The 19150-nt window shown below is 36.5% G+C and overlaps 1 protein-coding gene across 6 annotated transcripts in view; it reads left to right on the top strand.

Annotated features, from left to right (window-relative positions):
- The window catches only part of wdfy3 (WD repeat and FYVE domain containing 3), a 444121-nt gene that overhangs the window by 117278 nt on the left and 307693 nt on the right, over window positions 1-19150 (top strand). For 5 of the 6 annotated variants that reach the window (XM_069926060.1, XM_069926059.1, XM_069926063.1 and 2 more), the window contains 3 exons: window positions 10458-10651; window positions 10993-11447; window positions 15495-15578. In XM_069926060.1, the coding sequence (XP_069782161.1) occupies window positions 10458-10651; window positions 10993-11447; window positions 15495-15578 (733 nt within the window). The remainder of the gene's footprint in view (window positions 1-10457; window positions 10652-10992; window positions 11448-15494; window positions 15579-19150) is intronic. The other variant, XM_069926062.1, reaches the window with a different exon arrangement.

Here is a 19150-nt window from a genome sequence, read left to right on the forward strand (position 1 = left end):
CCATAAAATTCTTTATAAAACTCTAATGTAAATCCATCTTCTCCTGGCGATTTCCCAATTGGCATAGTTTGTCAAAGAAGGTAAATATAAATTAGCCAGAAAGGATCATTATTCTGAACTACCCCAGAAGTATATAATTCTTGATAAAATGAACAAAATTCATCATTAATCTCCTGAGGTTTATTGGTAACTACCGAATTCTTCATTACAGCATTTATTGTCCTAGAAGTTTGTTCAGTCTTAACTGCCAAGCTAATACTTTATGGGTTATTTCTCCTAACTCATAATAACGTTGTTTAGACTTTTGTATCAATTTCTCATATTTATATGTTTGCAAAGTAATGTAACAAAATTTCAGTTTAGATAAATGAGCCTTCTTATCTTCTGTGAATTCCCTTGTAACTCCTTCTCTAAAACATCTATCTTATTTTCCAAATTTTGACTCTCTGCCAAATATTGCTTCTTAACTTTAGATGAGTAACTAATAATCTGACCCCTTTAATACACTGTTAAAGCATCCCATAGCGTAAACTTACTTTGTCCACATTTGTTTGTAAAAAAAAAATGAATCCTAACATAATTAATAAACTCAGGTTTTTTAATAACATCTCATTAAATCTCCAACAGTATGCAGTGTCAACCACCTCTGAACCACCACAAGAAATTAATAAGAAAGAATGATCGGACAAAATCCTACTTTTATATTCAGCATGAATAATTCTACCTTGTAATTGTGCCAATGCTAAAAATAAATCACTTCTAGAGAAAGAATCATGTTTTGCAGAATAAAATGAAAAGTCTTTCGTAGTTGGATTCAATCTTCAAATTTCAACCAAGTTCAAGTCTTTCATTAGTACTGCCAATCTTTTAGCCATTTTTGTTTTCTTCTGAGGTTTTGGAGATTTATCCAATAAAGGATCCAAACAACAATTGAAATCACCACCTACTAAAATATTCTCATTCGCCTGATTCAAATTCAAAAATGTTTCAGTTACAAATTCTTCATCATCTACATTGGGAGTATAAACATTCATCAAAGTCCAGGCTCCTGAAAATTTTTTACAATTAACCATCAGCACTCTACAAGCATTGGCAGAAAATTATTCCAACTTAAACGGTAACTTTTTAATGTATTAAAATAGCTGATCCTCTGGCCTTAGAATTAAAAGACGAAACAATTACATGTCCTACCCAATCTCTTTTCAACTTTGAATGCTCTTTCTCAGTCAAATGAATTTCTTGTAAAAAGGCAACATCAACCTTCATCTTTTTAATATAATCCAGTACTTGTTTCCTTTTAATTGGGTGATTATGCTCTTTAACATTAAAAGTTGCAAAATTCAAATTATTCTTTTTATCCCCTAAGAATGACACCTCACACAGTCAACACTAATACAAATAAGTTTTGTATTAGTTTTCGGATGTTAAGATAGTGTTAAGAAAACTACAAAGAAAAATAGTGGGCAGAAAAATCAAATGAAAAGGTTACAGAAGTCACGAGATATTCAAAGGACAAAGAGCATAAGGGCACTTTATCTGAATGCCCGCAGTATTAGAAATAAGGTTAGTGAACTTGAGGCGCAAATCGGTACCCATGCCTATGATTTGGTAGCCATCACGGAAACATGGCTTCAAAGTGACCCTAAATGGGAATTAAACTTTCAAGGGTATCAGGTGGTGCAAAGAGATAGACAGGATGGTAAGGGAGGTGGAGTTGCATTCTTAATCAAAGATGAGCTCCAGGCAGTAGTGAGGAATGATATAAGATCTAAAGAGCATAATGTTGAGTCCATTTGGGTAGAGATAAAGAATAACAAAGGGAAAAAAATTATTGGTGGGTGTTATCTATCGCCCATCAAATAACAATAGTTTAGTGGCACAGGAAATAAATAGAGATAAGTGAGGCATGTAATAATGATACGGCAGTAGTCATGGGGAACTTTAACTTCCACATAGATTGGGAAAATCAAGTTGGTCATGGGAGTCTGGAAGAGGACTTCATAGAATGCATCCGCCAATAGCTTTCTTGAGCAGCATGTTGAGGAACCCACAAGAGAAAATGCTCTCCTGGATCTAGTGTTGTGCAATGTGATAGGTAGAGTAAATGATGTAATAGTCAGAGACCATCTGGGAAATAGCGATCATAGTATGATTGAATTTCTCATTCAGATGGAAGGGGAAATAGTTAGATCTAAAACTAATAGATTATGCTTAAACAGGGGTGACTACCATAGGATGAGGGAGGAATTGGGCAGAGTGGACTGGGAGCACAGGCTAATTGATAAAACAATTGAGGAACAGTGGAAGATTTTCAAATAAATATTTTGTAATGCTCAACAAAAATATATTCCGGTCAGGAAAAACGGCAGCAAGAGAGAGAAAAATCAACCGTAGTTAACAAAGGAAATAAAGGAGAGTATAAAATTGAAGGCGCAGGTGTACAAAGCTGCAAAGAGCAGTGGGAAACTGGAAGATTGGGAAAACTTTAAGAGACAACAAGGGGTTACAAAGCAGGTAATAAGAAATGGGAAAAAGGATTATGAAAGTAAATTGGCACAAAATATAAAAACAGAAAGCAAAACAATTTTATAAATATATAAAACGGAAGAGGGTGGCCAGAGTTAACATAGGACCCTTGGAGGATGAGAAAGGAAAACTGGTAGCAAAATGGCCGAGGCATTAAACAAATATTTTGTGTCAGTCTTCACGGTGGAAGACATGTCCAGCATGCCCAAGTGCGGAGTTAAGGATGCGAATGTTGGGGAGGGCCTTGATAAAATAGTTGTTTCAAAGGAAGTAGTGATGGAGAAACTAATGGGACTAAAGCCAGACAAATCACCTGGTCCTGATGATATGCATCCAAGGGTTCTGAAGGAAATGGCAGAAGTTATAGTTGATGCATTGGTGGTCATATACCAAAATTCCTTGGATTCTGGGCAGGTCCCGGCAGACTGGAAGACAGCAAATGTCACACCACTATTTAAGAAGGGATATAGGCAGAAGACTGGAAATTATTGGCCAATTAGCTTGACGTCTGTGGTTGGAAAAATGCTTGAAGCTGTCATTAAAGATGAAATAGTGAAACTTTTGGAACGTAAGGGTTCAATGAGGCAGACGCAGCATGCTTTTTGAAAGGGAAGATCTTGTTTGACAAACTTGTTAGGATTCTTTGTGGATATAATGGGTGCGGTGGATAGAGGGGAACAGGTTGATGTATATTTGGATTTCCAGAAAGCGTTTGATAAGGTGCCGCACAAGAGACTTATCAGTAAGTTACAGGAAAGTGGAGTCCGGGGAAGTATATTGGCCTGGATTGAAAATTGGTTGTCTGACAGGAGGCAGAGAGTCGGGATAAGTGGGAGTTTTTCAGGTTGGCAGAGAATGGTAAGTGGGGTGCCACAGGGGTCAGTGTTAGGCCCACAACTGTTCATCATTTACATTGATGACTTGGAGGAGGGGACAAAATGTGGTGTAGCCAAGTTTGCGGATGACACCAAATTGAGTGGAAGAGCAAATTGTAATGAGGATGTGGAGAGTCTGCAGAGGGATATAGTTAAGCTGGATGAGTGGGCAAAGGTCTGGCAGATGGAGTACAATGTTAGTAAGTGTGAGGTTATCCACTTTGGCAAGAAAAATAAAAGAGCTGAATATTATTTAAAGGGTGAAAAACTACAGCATGCTGTTGAGCAGAGGGACTTGGGAGTGCTTGTGCATGAATCGCAAAAAGTTAGGTTGAAGGTGCAGCAGGTTATTAAGAAGGCAAATGGAATGTTGGCCTTCATCGCTAGAGGAATTGAATTCAGGAGTAGGGAGGTAATGTTGCAACTGTATAAGGTACTGGTGAGACCGCACCTGGAGTACTGTGTCCAGTTCTGGTCTCCATATTTGAGGAAGGATATACTGGCTTTGGAGACGGTCCAGAGGAGGTTTACTAGGTTGATCCCTGGGATGAAGGGGTTGACATATGATGAAAGGTTAAATTGTCTAGGATTGTATTCGCTCGAGTTCAGAAGAATGAGAGGAGATCTTTTAGAAACATATAGGATATGAAGGGTATGGATAGGATAAATGTAGGAAGGTTTTTTGAGCTGGCCGGGGAAACTAAAACGAGAGGACACAGTCTTAAGATTCGGGGGAGTAGATTTAGGACAGAGATGAGGAAAAATAGTTTTTCCCTAGTTTTTCCCAGAGAGTAGTGAATGTTTGGAATTCTCTAACCAGGGAAGTGATTGAGGCTGCCTCATTAAACATATTTAAAATTTGATTAGATAAATTTTTACATGATAGAGGAATTAGGGGATATGGGGAGAAGGCAGGTAGGAGGAGTTAGGTCATAAATTAGATCAGCCATGATTGTATTGAATGGCGGAGCAGGCTCAATGGGCCATTTTTGGCCTACTCCTGTTCCTACTTCCTATGTTCCTATGAGTGGTAACCATTTGCCTGTTAAGCACCAAAGACTGGTGAACTTTGTTAATGCTAACTTCTGTGCACAGAACAAAAATTGCCTGCAACCAGTGAGATTGGATTGTGATCTAAAGAACTTTTCTAATCTTAAATATACATTACACACTCCTGCGCTTAATATTAGAGGGGCGATTAAGTAGTTAGGTTAAGTAAGTAGGTTAAGTAATAAATTAAAGTTTAATTCTGTTTTCTTGTTCAAATGTAATTTAAAACTACTTTTGTTTAAGTAACCCTATGTTGTAGTGCATATCTATTGTTGCTAGTTTTTGGGGTCCTCTGAACTCTGTAACACTTCCATCGCCGTAGTACCGCCATAAACGGAGGTATTAAAATGTCCTTAAACTTCTTATGAAACCATCTTCTGGAGTTTTTCCATTCTGTATTGAACTATGCATTTCATTAATTTCTCTTATTGTAAAAGGAGGATCCAAATTTTTCTGATCTTGATATGTCAAGCCAAATAAATTTATCTGAGATAGAAATTTATCAATCTTACCTTCATCACTAATAAATTCTGATCTATTTAAATCAGAATAAAGAGCTTTAAAAACATTAACGTAATAACTTGTAAGTAATCATCTTTGATCTCTTCCTAACAGCATTAATTATTCTAGATTGTTCAGTTTTTAACTGCCAAGCTAGAACTTTATGAGCTCTTTTTCCTAATTCATAATCTTTGCTTACTTCTATTAATCAATTTTTCAGACCTATAGGTCTGAATTGCATTAAAATCAAACTTTTTCTTTATTAATTGCTTTCTTTTCTCATCCAAAGGTTTTTTTTTGTAATAACTTTTCCAAATCATGTATTTCCATTTACAATTGATTAACCTCTTTGGTATAATCTTTCTTAATTTTTGATGTACAACTTATTATATAACTTCTTCAATATTCCTTTAATGTATCCTAAACAACAAATTTATTAGAAACAGAATTTATATTTAATTCTAAAAACTCCTGAATCTGCATTTTAATAAAATCACAAAAATCTGTCCTTTTCAATAATGTTGAATTTAATCGCTATCTATAAACCATTTCCAAAAATAAATGCGACATTAAAAGTGGTGAATGATCAGATAAAATTCTGGCTTTATAATCTATATTAATAACATTTCCTTGCAATTGCACCGAAATTAAAAATAAATTATCCTAGAATAAGGATCAAATCTGTGTGAATAAAAAGAATAATCCCTTTCTTCGGGTTTAATCTCCTCTAAATATCTATTAAATTCAAATCTTTCATGACATTCAAAATTGCCTTTGCTGCTTTAGTTTGAATAACTGATTTGGTTGTTTTATCCAAAACTGGATCCAAACAACAATTAAAATCTCGTACCAATATTTTTGGTGATTTTCAGCTAAATGCATAAATGTATCTCTAATAAGCCCTTCATCAACTATATTTGGAGCATAAATATTCATCAAAGTCCAATCAGAATAAATTTGACAATTTACTAATACATATCTTATCACAGTCAATAATCACTCAATTAATTTTATTAGGTAAACAATTTTTTTAAATAAATTTGCTTCACCTCTTGGTTTAGAGTTAAAATAAGAAACTACCACATGTCCAATTTTTGATGTTCTTTCTCAAATAAATTAGTTTCCTTTAAAAAAGCAACATCAACTCTAATTTTCTTCAAATTAGTTAACACTTTTCACTTTTATTTAATTATTAAGACCATTAACATTATAACATAACATACAAAGTTTTACTATTAAACATTATATTAAATTCAAAAAATTCATAACTCCCCTCTGGACTTACCACATCCTAAAATCGTTAATTATTCCTGATATCTCCATCAAGAAAAAGAAAGGAAATATAGATAAAAGAGAAAAATTAATACAAAATATACCATCGAAATGAACAGTACTATCACCCTCAATCTTGTGGGAAGCAACTCTGGTCACTAGGTGGCATACAGTTAGGAAGGAGAAGCAAAAAACTCTGCCTCCCCTAAAGAGAGAAATAAAAAAACCCAATTTTCAGATAGTAAGGGCTTTCAGGTAAGGGTAGCCGCTTCAAGATCTTTGTTAACTTCATCATCATCATCAAAGTGAACAATCACCTGCTCTATCTCCTTATGTGACATTTGCATCTTTTTAATCTCTGGTATGTCTGATGTTAATAAATCAATCAGTTGTGGCAGCGTACATCACTCATGGCGAACTGGCAGCCGCGAGAAGATGACCTCGTGGCTAAGGCCAAAGAGCGCGCCTCGGATGAGTGTGATGACGTCACCGCCAATGCAGGGGCAGAGCTCACTCCGTCATTAAAGGGCGCGTGCGAAGATTGAGTAAGCAATTCATTTGAAACCCCCATCATGTTAGTAGTGTGTTTCGTTCTATGTAGCAGTCGCTACACCGTCGATCCATTTTATTATTTGGAAAAAAAAATTGGAAAATTCTAAAGCTTCCATCTCATTGTCAAAGAATTTTGCCTAATTATTCCCATAAAAACTTATGAGTATTGCAGGATGGCAAAAAGAAAACTTAAAGCCCGTCTTCCAAAGTGCACACTTTGCAGGATTAAATTTCTTTCTTCTTTTCACCACATTCACACCAAGATCCACATAGAAAAATACTTTTTTGTCAGCCACAATCAAAGGGCCCTGAAATTGTTGAGCTTTCTGGACCGCTACTCTCAAAATAGTCTGAGTGCGGCATGTGCTCTATCCAATTCAAGACCATCTGGAAAATTTTCAGGTCCCAAGGTCTCCAGAATCCATTTAAAAAAAAAAATTGCACTGCATTAGGACCTTCAAAACCTTCTGGCAATCCAATAATCTTCACATTATTTCTTTGACCATGATTCTCTAAAGTGTCAATTTTTTGTAAAAGTTCTTTTTTTCAACACTCCAACCCATAATTGAATCTTCCAACCTATTAACCACATCTTTACGTTGATTCACTTCATATTCTTGTAAATTTTCTTCAACTTTTTGAACTTGTATTTTAACTTTATCAACCATTTTAACATATTCCTTCATCTCTTCCTTAATTATTTTCATTTCTTCTTTAACAAATTCAAATTGAGTGTTCATATCCTGTTTATAAATCCATACTGTAAATCCATTTTCTGACTCATTGCTTGCAACTGATTCATTAATTGCCTGCCCATATTTTGCCCTTTAACTTCAGGTAACGACCTGCACATCCTCTTCTTGAAATTGAGTCCATTGATAGTAATCTTCTGTCTCCTTCTCCAGTCCTCTTTGATCTTCCTCCTCCTCCTCCTCCAAGTACAAAGGAGGCAGGTCTTGAAATTCAACCTTAGTGAGAACTGACTTTTCAGCCTCCCACTGTAATTCTGATTAATCCATTCTGCGCATGCATTCTTGTAGACTTTGTAGTTCCACAGTCTTCTTCGGGAGACCGGCACCATCTTCTTTGGCTCCACAGAGTGATGGTGCTCGAGTCACCTGAACTCTTGCTGCCATCGCTCTCGTAACCTGTGGAGGAGGAGAAAATCCAGCCCGAGGTTCCATTGTCGAGGGAGGCCCAATTTTTCAAATGTTGCAACTTCCTTTAGAACTAATTTTCTAGTTGTTGGAGGCTTTCCCTTTCTTTTTCTGTTTCTGTTCAGTTATTAATTAATTCTCCCAGGGGAGGCGTTTTCCTACATCCCTTGCTCACACCATCATGCCACGCTCCCTCTTATTCACCTTCTTGATGTCAGCAATTCCTATTTCAGTTTTGAATGAGGGTTCTGGCCGAAAACATTGATTACCACCTGTTTTGAGCCCAGAGGAACCCAAAACCCAGCAGCAATAGAAAGTCACCAAGACAAATGGTTACTTAAACAAAATTTGCTTTTAATTTTCTTAAAACATAAAAACAGGATCAAACTTTAATTTATTGCTATTAAGTTAACTTAACCCCCTTCTAATTCTAAGTGCATGTGTACATAATGTGTATGTAGTTCAGAAAAGTTCTTTAATTCACAGTCCAATCTCACTTCTCACTCCTCCAAGATCACCAATATCAGGCAATTCTTATACTGTGCACAGAATTTATCATTTATGAATTTCACCAGGCTTTGGTGCTTAAAAGGTAAATGGTTACCGCTCAGGAAGGTTCTTGTTGGTTTTCATAGAGAGATTTGTTGCTCATTGGACACCCACAACTGATTCCTTCAGATCAGCCACTTCAGTGTCTTGCCAAAGATACTTGCCCCATCAAGGTTTTCCAGATGATAACCTCTTTCTTTCAGGACACTACAGAGTTTCTTTTTGTTTCCCTTATCTCAAGTGAAACATTATACAGCCAGCTATCTCCTCTTGTATGGACCTCAAGGGCTTTGAACCTGCTGAACTATGAACTCACTATGTCTTCAAAATTGTGTTTTTCCACAAGCTTGCCAGCTTGTCATGTTGCAACCTCCAAAAGCTACTGTAGAGCACTCTCTCTCTTTCTCCAAAGAATCACCTATTTTTTTATATCTCTGTTTGCAAAACCACATGACAGCAAACTACAACCAGAGAGATTGCTGGCACCGGAATCAGTTCTGAGCCTGGACATCTGTTGCTTTTTAAAGACAACAGTCCATTTATTCCACATCAGTCCAATTAACACCTACTTATGAAGTCTCTATAGGCATTCTTCAAAGTTTCTATAAAGTCACTGTCGACATGAAGTCTCTGCTTATGCATAGCTCTTGCATTTCAAACGAGATGTCTTTTGTGAGATGTCTGTGAAGTGACCTACACTAAACCTAAACAATCTATCTCTTTTAAACACTTATTTATATTTAATATAAAATATAATATAACCCATAACACCGTTCATTCAGCTTCTCATTGTTCATTAAAACCATCTTCTTGTCAGTCATATAGCATTGTACATTTTGCTTGGTGTAGAATTTCTTTCAAAGGAATATCAACTTTAAATTCCAATTCTCAGACATGAACTGTAAAAAAAAGTTATATGTGCTTCTTAGAACTGTTGATGTAAACTGTCTTTGATCATCAGGTCTTGCCATTTTTTTCCAAATTGGATAAAGTACATATGTTTACATTCATTCCCTAGTCAACCAACCCTAATGACATTTGTCCATTTTCTGGCAAATGTTTCAATGTTGGTGGTCAATGGATCGTTTCATAACCGGAACAATTAGTTTGAAGACTTTGTTTGCGATACTGTTAATCCAAGTAGGACTAAGTAGTATAAAGGATTCCTTGGTTGTTGAACCAAAATTAAAGTAAATATTCCAACTTTTTTTTTAATTTAGGAAGGTGGTAGGGTCATATCACTGTTAGTGTATTATTTAAAACAGGTAATATTTTTCTTAATAAATTAAATAATATAAGCTGAATACATTTAAGTGTTAAAATCGAATCAGTAATTTTATTGTGGAATTTTTGTAACTGCATGCTTAATATTCATTATTAGGTGATTTTTTAAAGAAGATTATTCTACTCTTTGGATGATGTGTCTGCATGTTAAACTAAATTATCAATGGTGCACTCTCTATGAAAATGTTACTTTGTTTGCCATTCCATAATGCAACAATATAATGCAATTTGGAGTGGACCTGATTGTGAGAAGATGGCTAGGTGACACAGCTGTTGGTGTTGCTACTTCACAGCTCCAGTGATGTTTTTATCCTGGCTCTGGGAGCTGTATGAATATGGTTTACTTTTTCTCTCCAAGATTGCAAGGGTTTCCTTGCATTTTCAAAAGATTGGCTGGTGAATTAATTGGTAACTAAAAGCTGCTTTGAAATAAAGAAGCTGCAGTGGAAGTTTAATTGTTGACTGGCTTCTGAATTTTGAAGAATTGTTTATTTTTGAAGATTTTGAAATGTACATTCATAATCATTACGTACAAATTAGATACACAAACCATTCTTCAATGTTTGAATATGTAATTTTAAAAATTGTATTTAGCTACCGATGTTCCTTTAAAGCAAAAAACAAATTGTGGAAATGAGAACAGTATGAGGAATGGCATTAAGTGGTTTAAAATCAATCTTTTTGTTTTCAGGTGTTTTCCGAGAGTTTGGAGGAGCACGATGTGTTCATAATATTGTGAAGTATTCCCAGTGCAGGGAACCTGCCCTGATGATTATACAGCAGTTAATTCTGTCCCCTAGTGGTGATGATGATATGGGTACGTTATTGGGACTGATGCACACAGCCCCACCTGGAGAGTTACAGCTCAAAACTGATATTCTGGTGGTAAGTTATATTCATATTTCCACTTCAGTTTTGTATTATTTCTTTTAAATTCTCTGCCAAATATCTAAACCTCAATACTCTTTTCAACCCTCCATCTTCTCAACTGTACGCTCTTTAAAAAAAAATCAACAACCCATATCAGCATTAAAATGAGCCTGGTACAAGTGAATGTCTACTTTTGAATTGGTGGTAACAGGCTGTCCATAAATATTTTGAATTTGTAGAGGTCTTGGTAAAATTTTTTTATGAACTTACCCAGAATAATATAATGACAGGAGATCTACTCTGTACTTTTAATAATTTACTTTTATCTTTTCGTGAAATTCATATAATCTTTGCAGGCTCTCCTTACCGTGTTGAGAGAAAGTCATCGTACACGAACAGTATTCCGAAAAGTTGGAGGATTTGTTTATGTTACTTCATTATTAGTTGCAATGGAACAATCTTTGAGTAATCATCCCAAAGGAGTGTGGGAACAGGTGAACTCAAACCAAGTCTTTGAACTTGTATATACTGTCATTTGTACACTGACAGCAGCAATGCGTTATGAACCTGCTAATTCCCATTTCTTTAAAACTGAAATTCAGTACGAAAAACTTGCAGATGCTTTGCGTTTGCTTGGTTGCTTCTCTAATGCACGGCAAATATGTGCATCAATCTCCTACCCTTCAAATACCCAACTGTTTCAAAAAATACTTGAAGATGATGCATTGTTGGATTCAGTTGGACCCACACTGAAACATTGTAGTAAACTTTTCTGTTGTCTCTACAAAATGGCCACGGATTCTTTTGACAGGTAGGGACTTCATCAATTTGACTATTCTTAATTTGAAACTAATTTTTCTGATGTAAACTTTTTAGTTCTTGAAACTGACACAATTGAAAGAAATGTATGTGTCTATATAGTTACATTTTATCAAGTTTTTTCAGTAAACTTTTGTTAAAAATAATTAGAGTATGGTAAAATAATCTTTTGTCATTGATTCCCATTGAAAGAAAAGGGTAGTTGCTATATATTGAAAATTTAGTGCTAGTACCTGGATAGAAGTGACTTAATATTTTTTATTTTAATTAAGATTGATGTTTAGATATGCACACAGTTATGATTTACCTATGTTAAAATGTGCCATTATGGAGTTAATTTGCCTTTATTCTAAACTTCAACATATAATTATTAGAGTCACTGGCAGATATTTTCCCCACATTATCCTGTACTAGAATCAGTGAAGCTGCTTATTGATTTCGCAATTTATTTGTCTTTTCACCTTTTTTTTATTAGCATCAAACTATTTTCTTTAAAATTTGGCAATAGCAAATCGAATTACAGAATTTGAACTCAAAATGTTTGGAGAAGGAGTTTGGCGACTTTATCTATTTCATTCCTATCATTCTTCTAAAACAGTACATTTTAGGAGAGCAGTCAATAACACTTGCTTACCATATCTTAAAAATAAGTTATTTTTCAGCGCTGTGCAGTCAGTACATTTTGCACAAGCTCAGTGATTCACTGAGGCAGTTTGTTTTCATTAAAGGCACTAATCTGGCTGTAGCAAATAAGTTGATGGAAAGTAATCATTTCTATTTATATTAATACATTTCTTAATTTAGTAGATTATTATATTTAGTTCTCAGTTATGTCTAGCCTTACACACCCATGGCTATGCCCACGTATACAGTACATGCATTTATATGCACATTCTGTGTTAGATTTAGTCACATTAGTTTTCATGTATTTCTTGGAAACACTCAGTTTTTGATGCATGGAGATGGCCCAGAAGTTACAAACCAGTCAGTTTCAAACATTGATAAAATATTTTAAGATTTAATGATTTGGAAAAATTGTTGCTAAGCTTAGGATTCAGACTTCTGGACTAATAATCTTAAGAACTAAATTGAAAGATCATTATGGAAGCTTATGAATTTAGTTAACTGATTAATTACTTTGGATTATTATCTCTTACAATAGCCTCCATAATTGGGACAAAAACATTGTTCTCCTTTATTTGCCCATGCTCCACAATTTAAAATTTGTAATCAAACAATTCACATGTGATTTAAGTGCACTTTCCAGATTTTATTCAAAGTTATTTGTATACTCTTTGGTTTGACTGTGCAGAAATTAGAGCATTTTTTATACATAGTCCCCTCATTTCAGCATACCATAATATTTGGGACATAGCAATGGTATGTATATTGAGGTAGTCATGTTTAGTTCTTTGTTGCATATCCCTTGCATGCAATGACTCTTGAAGTCTGTGATTCATCTTCTCTGGTGATGCTCTGCCAGACCTCTACTGCAACCATCTTCTGCTTTCGGATGCTTATCCCTTTGAGTTTTCTCTTCAGCTTATATGGAAGGCGTGCTCAATTGGATTTGGATCGGGTGACTGACTTGACCCTTCAGGAATTGTCCAGATTTTAGCTTTGAAAAACTGCTTTGTTGCTTTAGTAGTGTGATTGGAATAATTGCCTTGCTATAGGATGAATGAGTTTGGAGGCTTTTGCTCAAACTTGAGCAGTTAAGATGTTTCTATGTACCTCAGAATTCATTTTGCTCAGCAATAATATCATCAATGAAGATAAATGTGCCAGTACCTGTGGCAGCCATACATGCCCAGGACATAACCATGTTTCATAGGTGAGGTGGTATGCTTTGGATCATGGGCTGTGCCTTTACGCTTCCACACTTTGCTCTTATCATCATTTTGATATAGGTTAATCTTGGTCTTATCTGTCCTCAAGACCTTTGTTCAGAAAACAGCAATCTTTTTTAAATACTTTTTGGCAAACTGTAATCTGGTCACTATGTTTCTGTGGCTAACTAGTGGTTTGCATCTTGCAGTGCAGCCTCTGCATTTCTGTTCACAAAGTCTTCTTTGGACAGTAGTCATTGACATATTCACACCTGCCTTCTGAAGAATGTTTCTGATCTGTCAGACAGGAGTTTAAGGATTTTTCTTCATTCTGATGAAAATTCTTCTGTCATCAGCAGTTCAAGTCGTCCCAGGCCTCCCAGTTCCTTTGCAATTACTGAGCTTTTCAGAATGCTCTTTCTTCTTAATGATATTTCAAACAGTTGATTTTGGTAATTCTAAGGTTTGGGCTATGTCTCTTACTGTTTTATTCCTGCTTTTCAGCCTCTTAATAGTTTCTTGGATTCTCATTGGCACAATTCTTGACCTCAAGTTAAAAAATGGCAACTACAGACTCCAAAAGTGATCAAAAGCTTAAAAGCAAGCCTAGCTCTCTTATACTTGCACCAATGAAACAATTAAACATACCTCAGTAATCACAAACACCTGTTAAGCCAAATGACCCAAACATTATGGTGCCTTGAAATGGGGGAGGGATGAAGTATAAAAAGTGCTGTAATTTCTACATGGTCCAACCAAAATTGAATATAAATAACCTTGAATAAAATCTGGAATGTTCACTTCAATCACATGTAAATTGTTTGATTACAAATTTAATACTGTGGAGCCCAGGTGCAAATGGAGGAAAAAAAAATGTCTATCCCAAACATAATGGAGGGCACTATATATGCACACAGATGAAATTTACCAAAATTTAATATGTGCCATAATGTAGTTAGTGTAAATATTTGTGCCAATAGATAGTGTAATTATTGGAGTCGGTGGCAGATTTTTTTCATCAATTTGATCATTACTAAAATCATGAGGGTGTTTTTCTGAAAATGTGCTATTTTACTTCACAGTTGCTTTTAAAGACCCACCAGTTTTAACTCACTGGTGTTCTTCAGAGAACTTAATTCTTTCTTGGTGTTACTTATATGTTACCCAGATGCTCACCGATGTGGTTGACCTTTAATTGCCCTTTCTTTTGGACCAGGGTACAACACAACTCAGTTAGCCCCACTATCTTTTTGATGGCAATTGCTACCAAGCTGGCAAAGCACTTGTTCCAGGAATGAAAGGAAATTCATGAGTATGACATGCTGGAACTAAACTCACTTTTGCAAAACTACCATAATGATGGGCAAAAGGAGGCATTTCCATTCATTGAACTTGAACATTCTGGAAGTTGTTTTGGCCAGTGAGCACAACTGCAAGTAATCACTGCAGATGTTCAATCGTGTCTCACTGGATATCCTGTAGATTGGAAATATTTTGCTTTGGAGAATTACCCCATAGATTTAAAGGAGAAATAAACTGTCAGACTTCCAATATTTCTGAGAAAATATCTTGAACCATTAAGCCAAATATATAATTTTGTTTTTGTTTTAATTTCTGCTTCCACTATCTTGTGTTCTGATTTTTTTAACCTGTTGGTCAAATATGAAGTAACAATATTAGTATATAACTCATTAACAGTTCAATAGTTTTCATTTCAAATTATTGCAAATATTATGGCCTTTTCATTTATCATAGTTTGCATATGGCGGTTAGGGTGCTGTTGCAGGCTAACTAAATGTTGCATTTTAAGAAGCCAGTGGAAAATAGATTTTTGAACTAATTTTTTTTATTTTAAAAAGAGCCCATTCTTAAAAAAAAAAGCAAGCCATCAAAATTTCTTGTATTTAAAACCAATGCTAATAAAACAACATTAATACATTGCTAATAAAGGAATGTATGTTCGGTTATTTATATGGACTTGGAATACCATCGTAAATCTCAGCAATGTTTGGAAACTTCTGTTCCTTATCTTTGGTCAACTTTCTCTTTATTTTTATCCTCTAGTTCTGGACTTTAAACAGCTGTTTTTCTGCTTGTTGTTTTCCTGAACTAATTGCAATGTTAAAATTAATTGTACTAATGAGCTTTGTGCTTATTTCTTCTTTCTAACAGTCCTTGTCCAATGGTCTTTGTTATTTTTCTATCTGTAGTTTTGCTGAACAAGTTCCACCTTGCTTGACACACGAGACTTCCCTTCCCTCACCTTGGGGTACTCCAGCTCTGTCTAGAAAAAGGTATTCACCCAGTAGGAATAATTTGGAATGCTTCCACACAATTGATAGGCCTCAAAATGTGAAAAGCAAAGCCAGAATACTCATCAGGTATTGCTAGATCTGTGGAGAGTTAATTCATCAGTTCTGAAATGTTAATCAAACTAATATATGAACTCCATTCACAGATCTTACCTGAACTGCTGAGTATTTCACCATTTTCTGTTTTATTTCAAATTTTCAGAATCTCCAATTTTCAGCACCTCAAAATATTCTCATAATGTTTTAGACTGAAATATTTTCAAATGTTACTGACTTCTCAGTTATGCTAAGATGTTTAATGTGCAGATTCTTTATGACTACTTTAAGGTTATAAGATGTTTGTAAAACATTCTGGATTTTGTTAAACTCTCAAATAACAGTAAATACACGTTGCAGCGAGTGTTTGTCCATTTTGACAATGGACTCCTGCAGAATTTTGGTATTGTGGTATATTCAGGAGTAAATGTTGATTCAGGTAGAGATTCAGATCTAGTATTCTGTCAGATCTAGTATTCTAGTATTTTTTTGTTCATCCATGTGCTTGATTAAGAGTTTCTGAAATGCCCCTAATGTTTCAGCCTCCACCACCACCCCTGGCAAGGCATTCCAGGTACCAACAACTCTTTGTGAATTTTTAAAAAATTATCACTGATGACTCCTCTAAATTTTCCTCCCTTCAATTTGGAGAGTTGTCCCTTGGTGTTATCCATTACTGCCCAGAAAAAGGGGCTGGCTGTCCACTTTATCGATGCCACTCAAAATCTTGTATACCTGTATTAAGTCTCCTTTCATCCTCCCTTGCTCCAAAGAGAAAAGTTCCACCTCTGCTAACCTTGCCTCGTAAGACTTATTTTCTAATCTAGGCAACATTCTGGAAAATTTCCTCTCCACCCTCGCCATAACTTCCACATCCTTCCTATAATGAGGTGACCAGAACTGAACACAATATTCTAAGATTGGTTTCACCAGAGATTTGTAGAGTTGCAACGCGACCTTCTGACTCTTGAACTCAGTTCCCCTATTAATGAAGCCCAACATCCCAGAGACCTTCTTAATCACCCTATCAACCTGTGTGGCAACCTTGAGAGATGTGTGGATTTGGGCCCCAAGTTCCCTCTGTTCCTACACACTGTTAAATATCGAACCATTGACCCTGTGTTCAGCCTTCTGGTTTGACCTTTGAAAATGCATCACTTCACAATTATCCAAATTGAACTCCATCTGGCACTTTTCCACCCAACTATTTCTTTTTTTACTCTATGACAGCTATCCACAACTCCTCCAACCTTTGTATCATCCACAAACTTACTGATCCATCCTTCTGTTTCTTCATTGAGATAATTTATAAAGATCACAAAGAGCAGGGGTTCCAGAACAAATTGCAGTGGAACTCCACTAGTCATTTTTAATTCACACCGCCAAACTTCCATGGATCCCATGCCTCATGACTTTCTGAATGAGTCTCTCATGGGGGCCTTGGTCAAGTGCCTTACTAAAATCCATATAGACCACATCTACAGCCCTACCTGCATCAATTTATTTTGTTACCTCTTTAAAAAATACTCAATTGGGCTCATGAGACATGACGTAAAACACAAAAGTCTGCAAACACTATGGTTGAAGTAAAAACACAATGCTGGAGAAACTCAGCCAGTCAAGCAGTATACTTTATGTAGCAAAGATAAAAATACATAACCATCATTTCAGGCTTGAGCCCTTTATCACAGTATAGAAAAATGTTGGGAAGCATCTGAGCAAAATGGTAGGGGTAGAGGAGGAGCACAGTCCCAAATGCAGGAAGTAATAGGTGGATAAAGAAGGCAGGGCACAGTAGCTAGCAGGGGGAGGAGTGATGGCTCTGTGAATAGAGGGAAGGAGGTGTTGAGCTAAGGGAAAGAAGACAAGGGGGAAGAGAGGGAGAATGTAAAGTAGGTTAACAGAAACTGGAGAAGTCGATGTTATTGCTATTCAATTAGAGAGTGCCCAGACAGAAAATCAAGTGTTGTTCCTTCAATTTACAAATGGTCTTGGTGAGCTCGTACATGAGGCCACAGACAGACATGTAAGTATGGGAATGAGGTGCAAACTGAAATGATTGGCTACTGGGAGATCCCTGTCACTGATACAGACAGAATGAAAGTGCTCAGCAAAGCAATCTCCCAGTCTGAGCCAAGTCTCACCGATGTGGAGAAGTCCACACAAGGAGCACCAGATGCAGTAGATCATTCTTGTGGATACATAAATGAAGTGTTTCTTCCCTTGAAAGGTCTGTTTTGTGCCCTGAATTGTGGTGAGAGAAGTGGTATGTGCTCCAGTGTGGCATTCATTGCAGCCACAGGGGAAGGTTCTGGGGGTGTGTGATTGGTGGGAGAGATGAATGCCCGAGGGAGTCTCAGAAAGAGTAGTCCCTACAAAAGGGAGAGAGGAAGATGTAACTGGTTGTGGAATCATGTCGTAGGTGGTGGAAATTACAGAGATTAATGTGTTGGATGCAGAGGGTGGTAAGTAAGGACAAGAGGAATCCTGTGTTTGTTACGTCTGGGGGCAGAGCAGGCCAGGGCAGAAGAGCAGGAAATGGGGAAAATACAGGTATGGACTGAATTGATGATGATGGAGGGGGTGCAACATTTGTAGAAGAAGATAGACATTTCAAATGATCTGGGCAGGAAGTCCTCATTTTGGTAACAGATATGGCAGAGATGGAGAAATTGTGAAAAGGATTAGAATCCTTCCAGGGTGTGAGGAAGTGTAGTCGAGGTAGTTGTGGCAGTTGGTGGGTTTATAAAATATGTCTGTGGAAAGTTTGTTTCCTGAGATGGAAACAGAGAGATCAAAAAAGAGGACAATGTAGAGATGGACCAGGTGAATTTGAGATCAGGATGGAAGTTGGCACCGAAGTGATTGAAGTGGATGAGCTCATCACAGGTGCATGAGCCAGCTATAATGTAGTCTTCACTATACCGGAGGAACAGTTGAGGAGCCTTGCCCATGTAGGCTTGCAGCATGAATTGCTCCACAAAGCCCACAAACATGTAGGCATAGCTGGGACTCATGTGGATACCCATGGCTATTCCTTTGATTTGAAGGAAATGGGATGAGTCAAATAAGTTATTAAAAGTGAAAATGTTCTGGCAGGTAGAGGAAGATGGTGGTGGAGGGTGATTGGTTAGATCTCTTGTCAATAAAGAAGCAAAGTGCTTTGAGACCTGTGTGGGGAATAGAGGTGTAAATGGATTGGATGTTCGTAGTAAAAATGAAGTAGTCCAGTTCAGGGAATTTGAAGAGATGGAGGTTGTGTGAGGTATCGCAAATGTAGGTGGGGATGGATTGGACCAAGGGAGAAAAGATGGAGTCAAGGTAAGATAAAACAAGGACGAGAGCAAACAGATACACTGGGACTGCCACAATGATTGGGTTTATGTACCTTGGGTAAAAGATAGAATTGGACACTGTAGGGATGAGAAACAATGAGATTAGATGCTCTGGGAGGGAGGTGACCAGAGATTATGAGATTGGTTACAGAGGCTTGATGTGTTGTGCTAGGGTTCTATGGA

Source organism: Narcine bancroftii, chromosome 3 (genome assembly GCF_036971445.1).
Source record: "Narcine bancroftii isolate sNarBan1 chromosome 3, sNarBan1.hap1, whole genome shotgun sequence".
In the NCBI taxonomy this organism is placed as follows: domain Eukaryota; kingdom Metazoa; phylum Chordata; class Chondrichthyes; order Torpediniformes; family Narcinidae; genus Narcine; species Narcine bancroftii.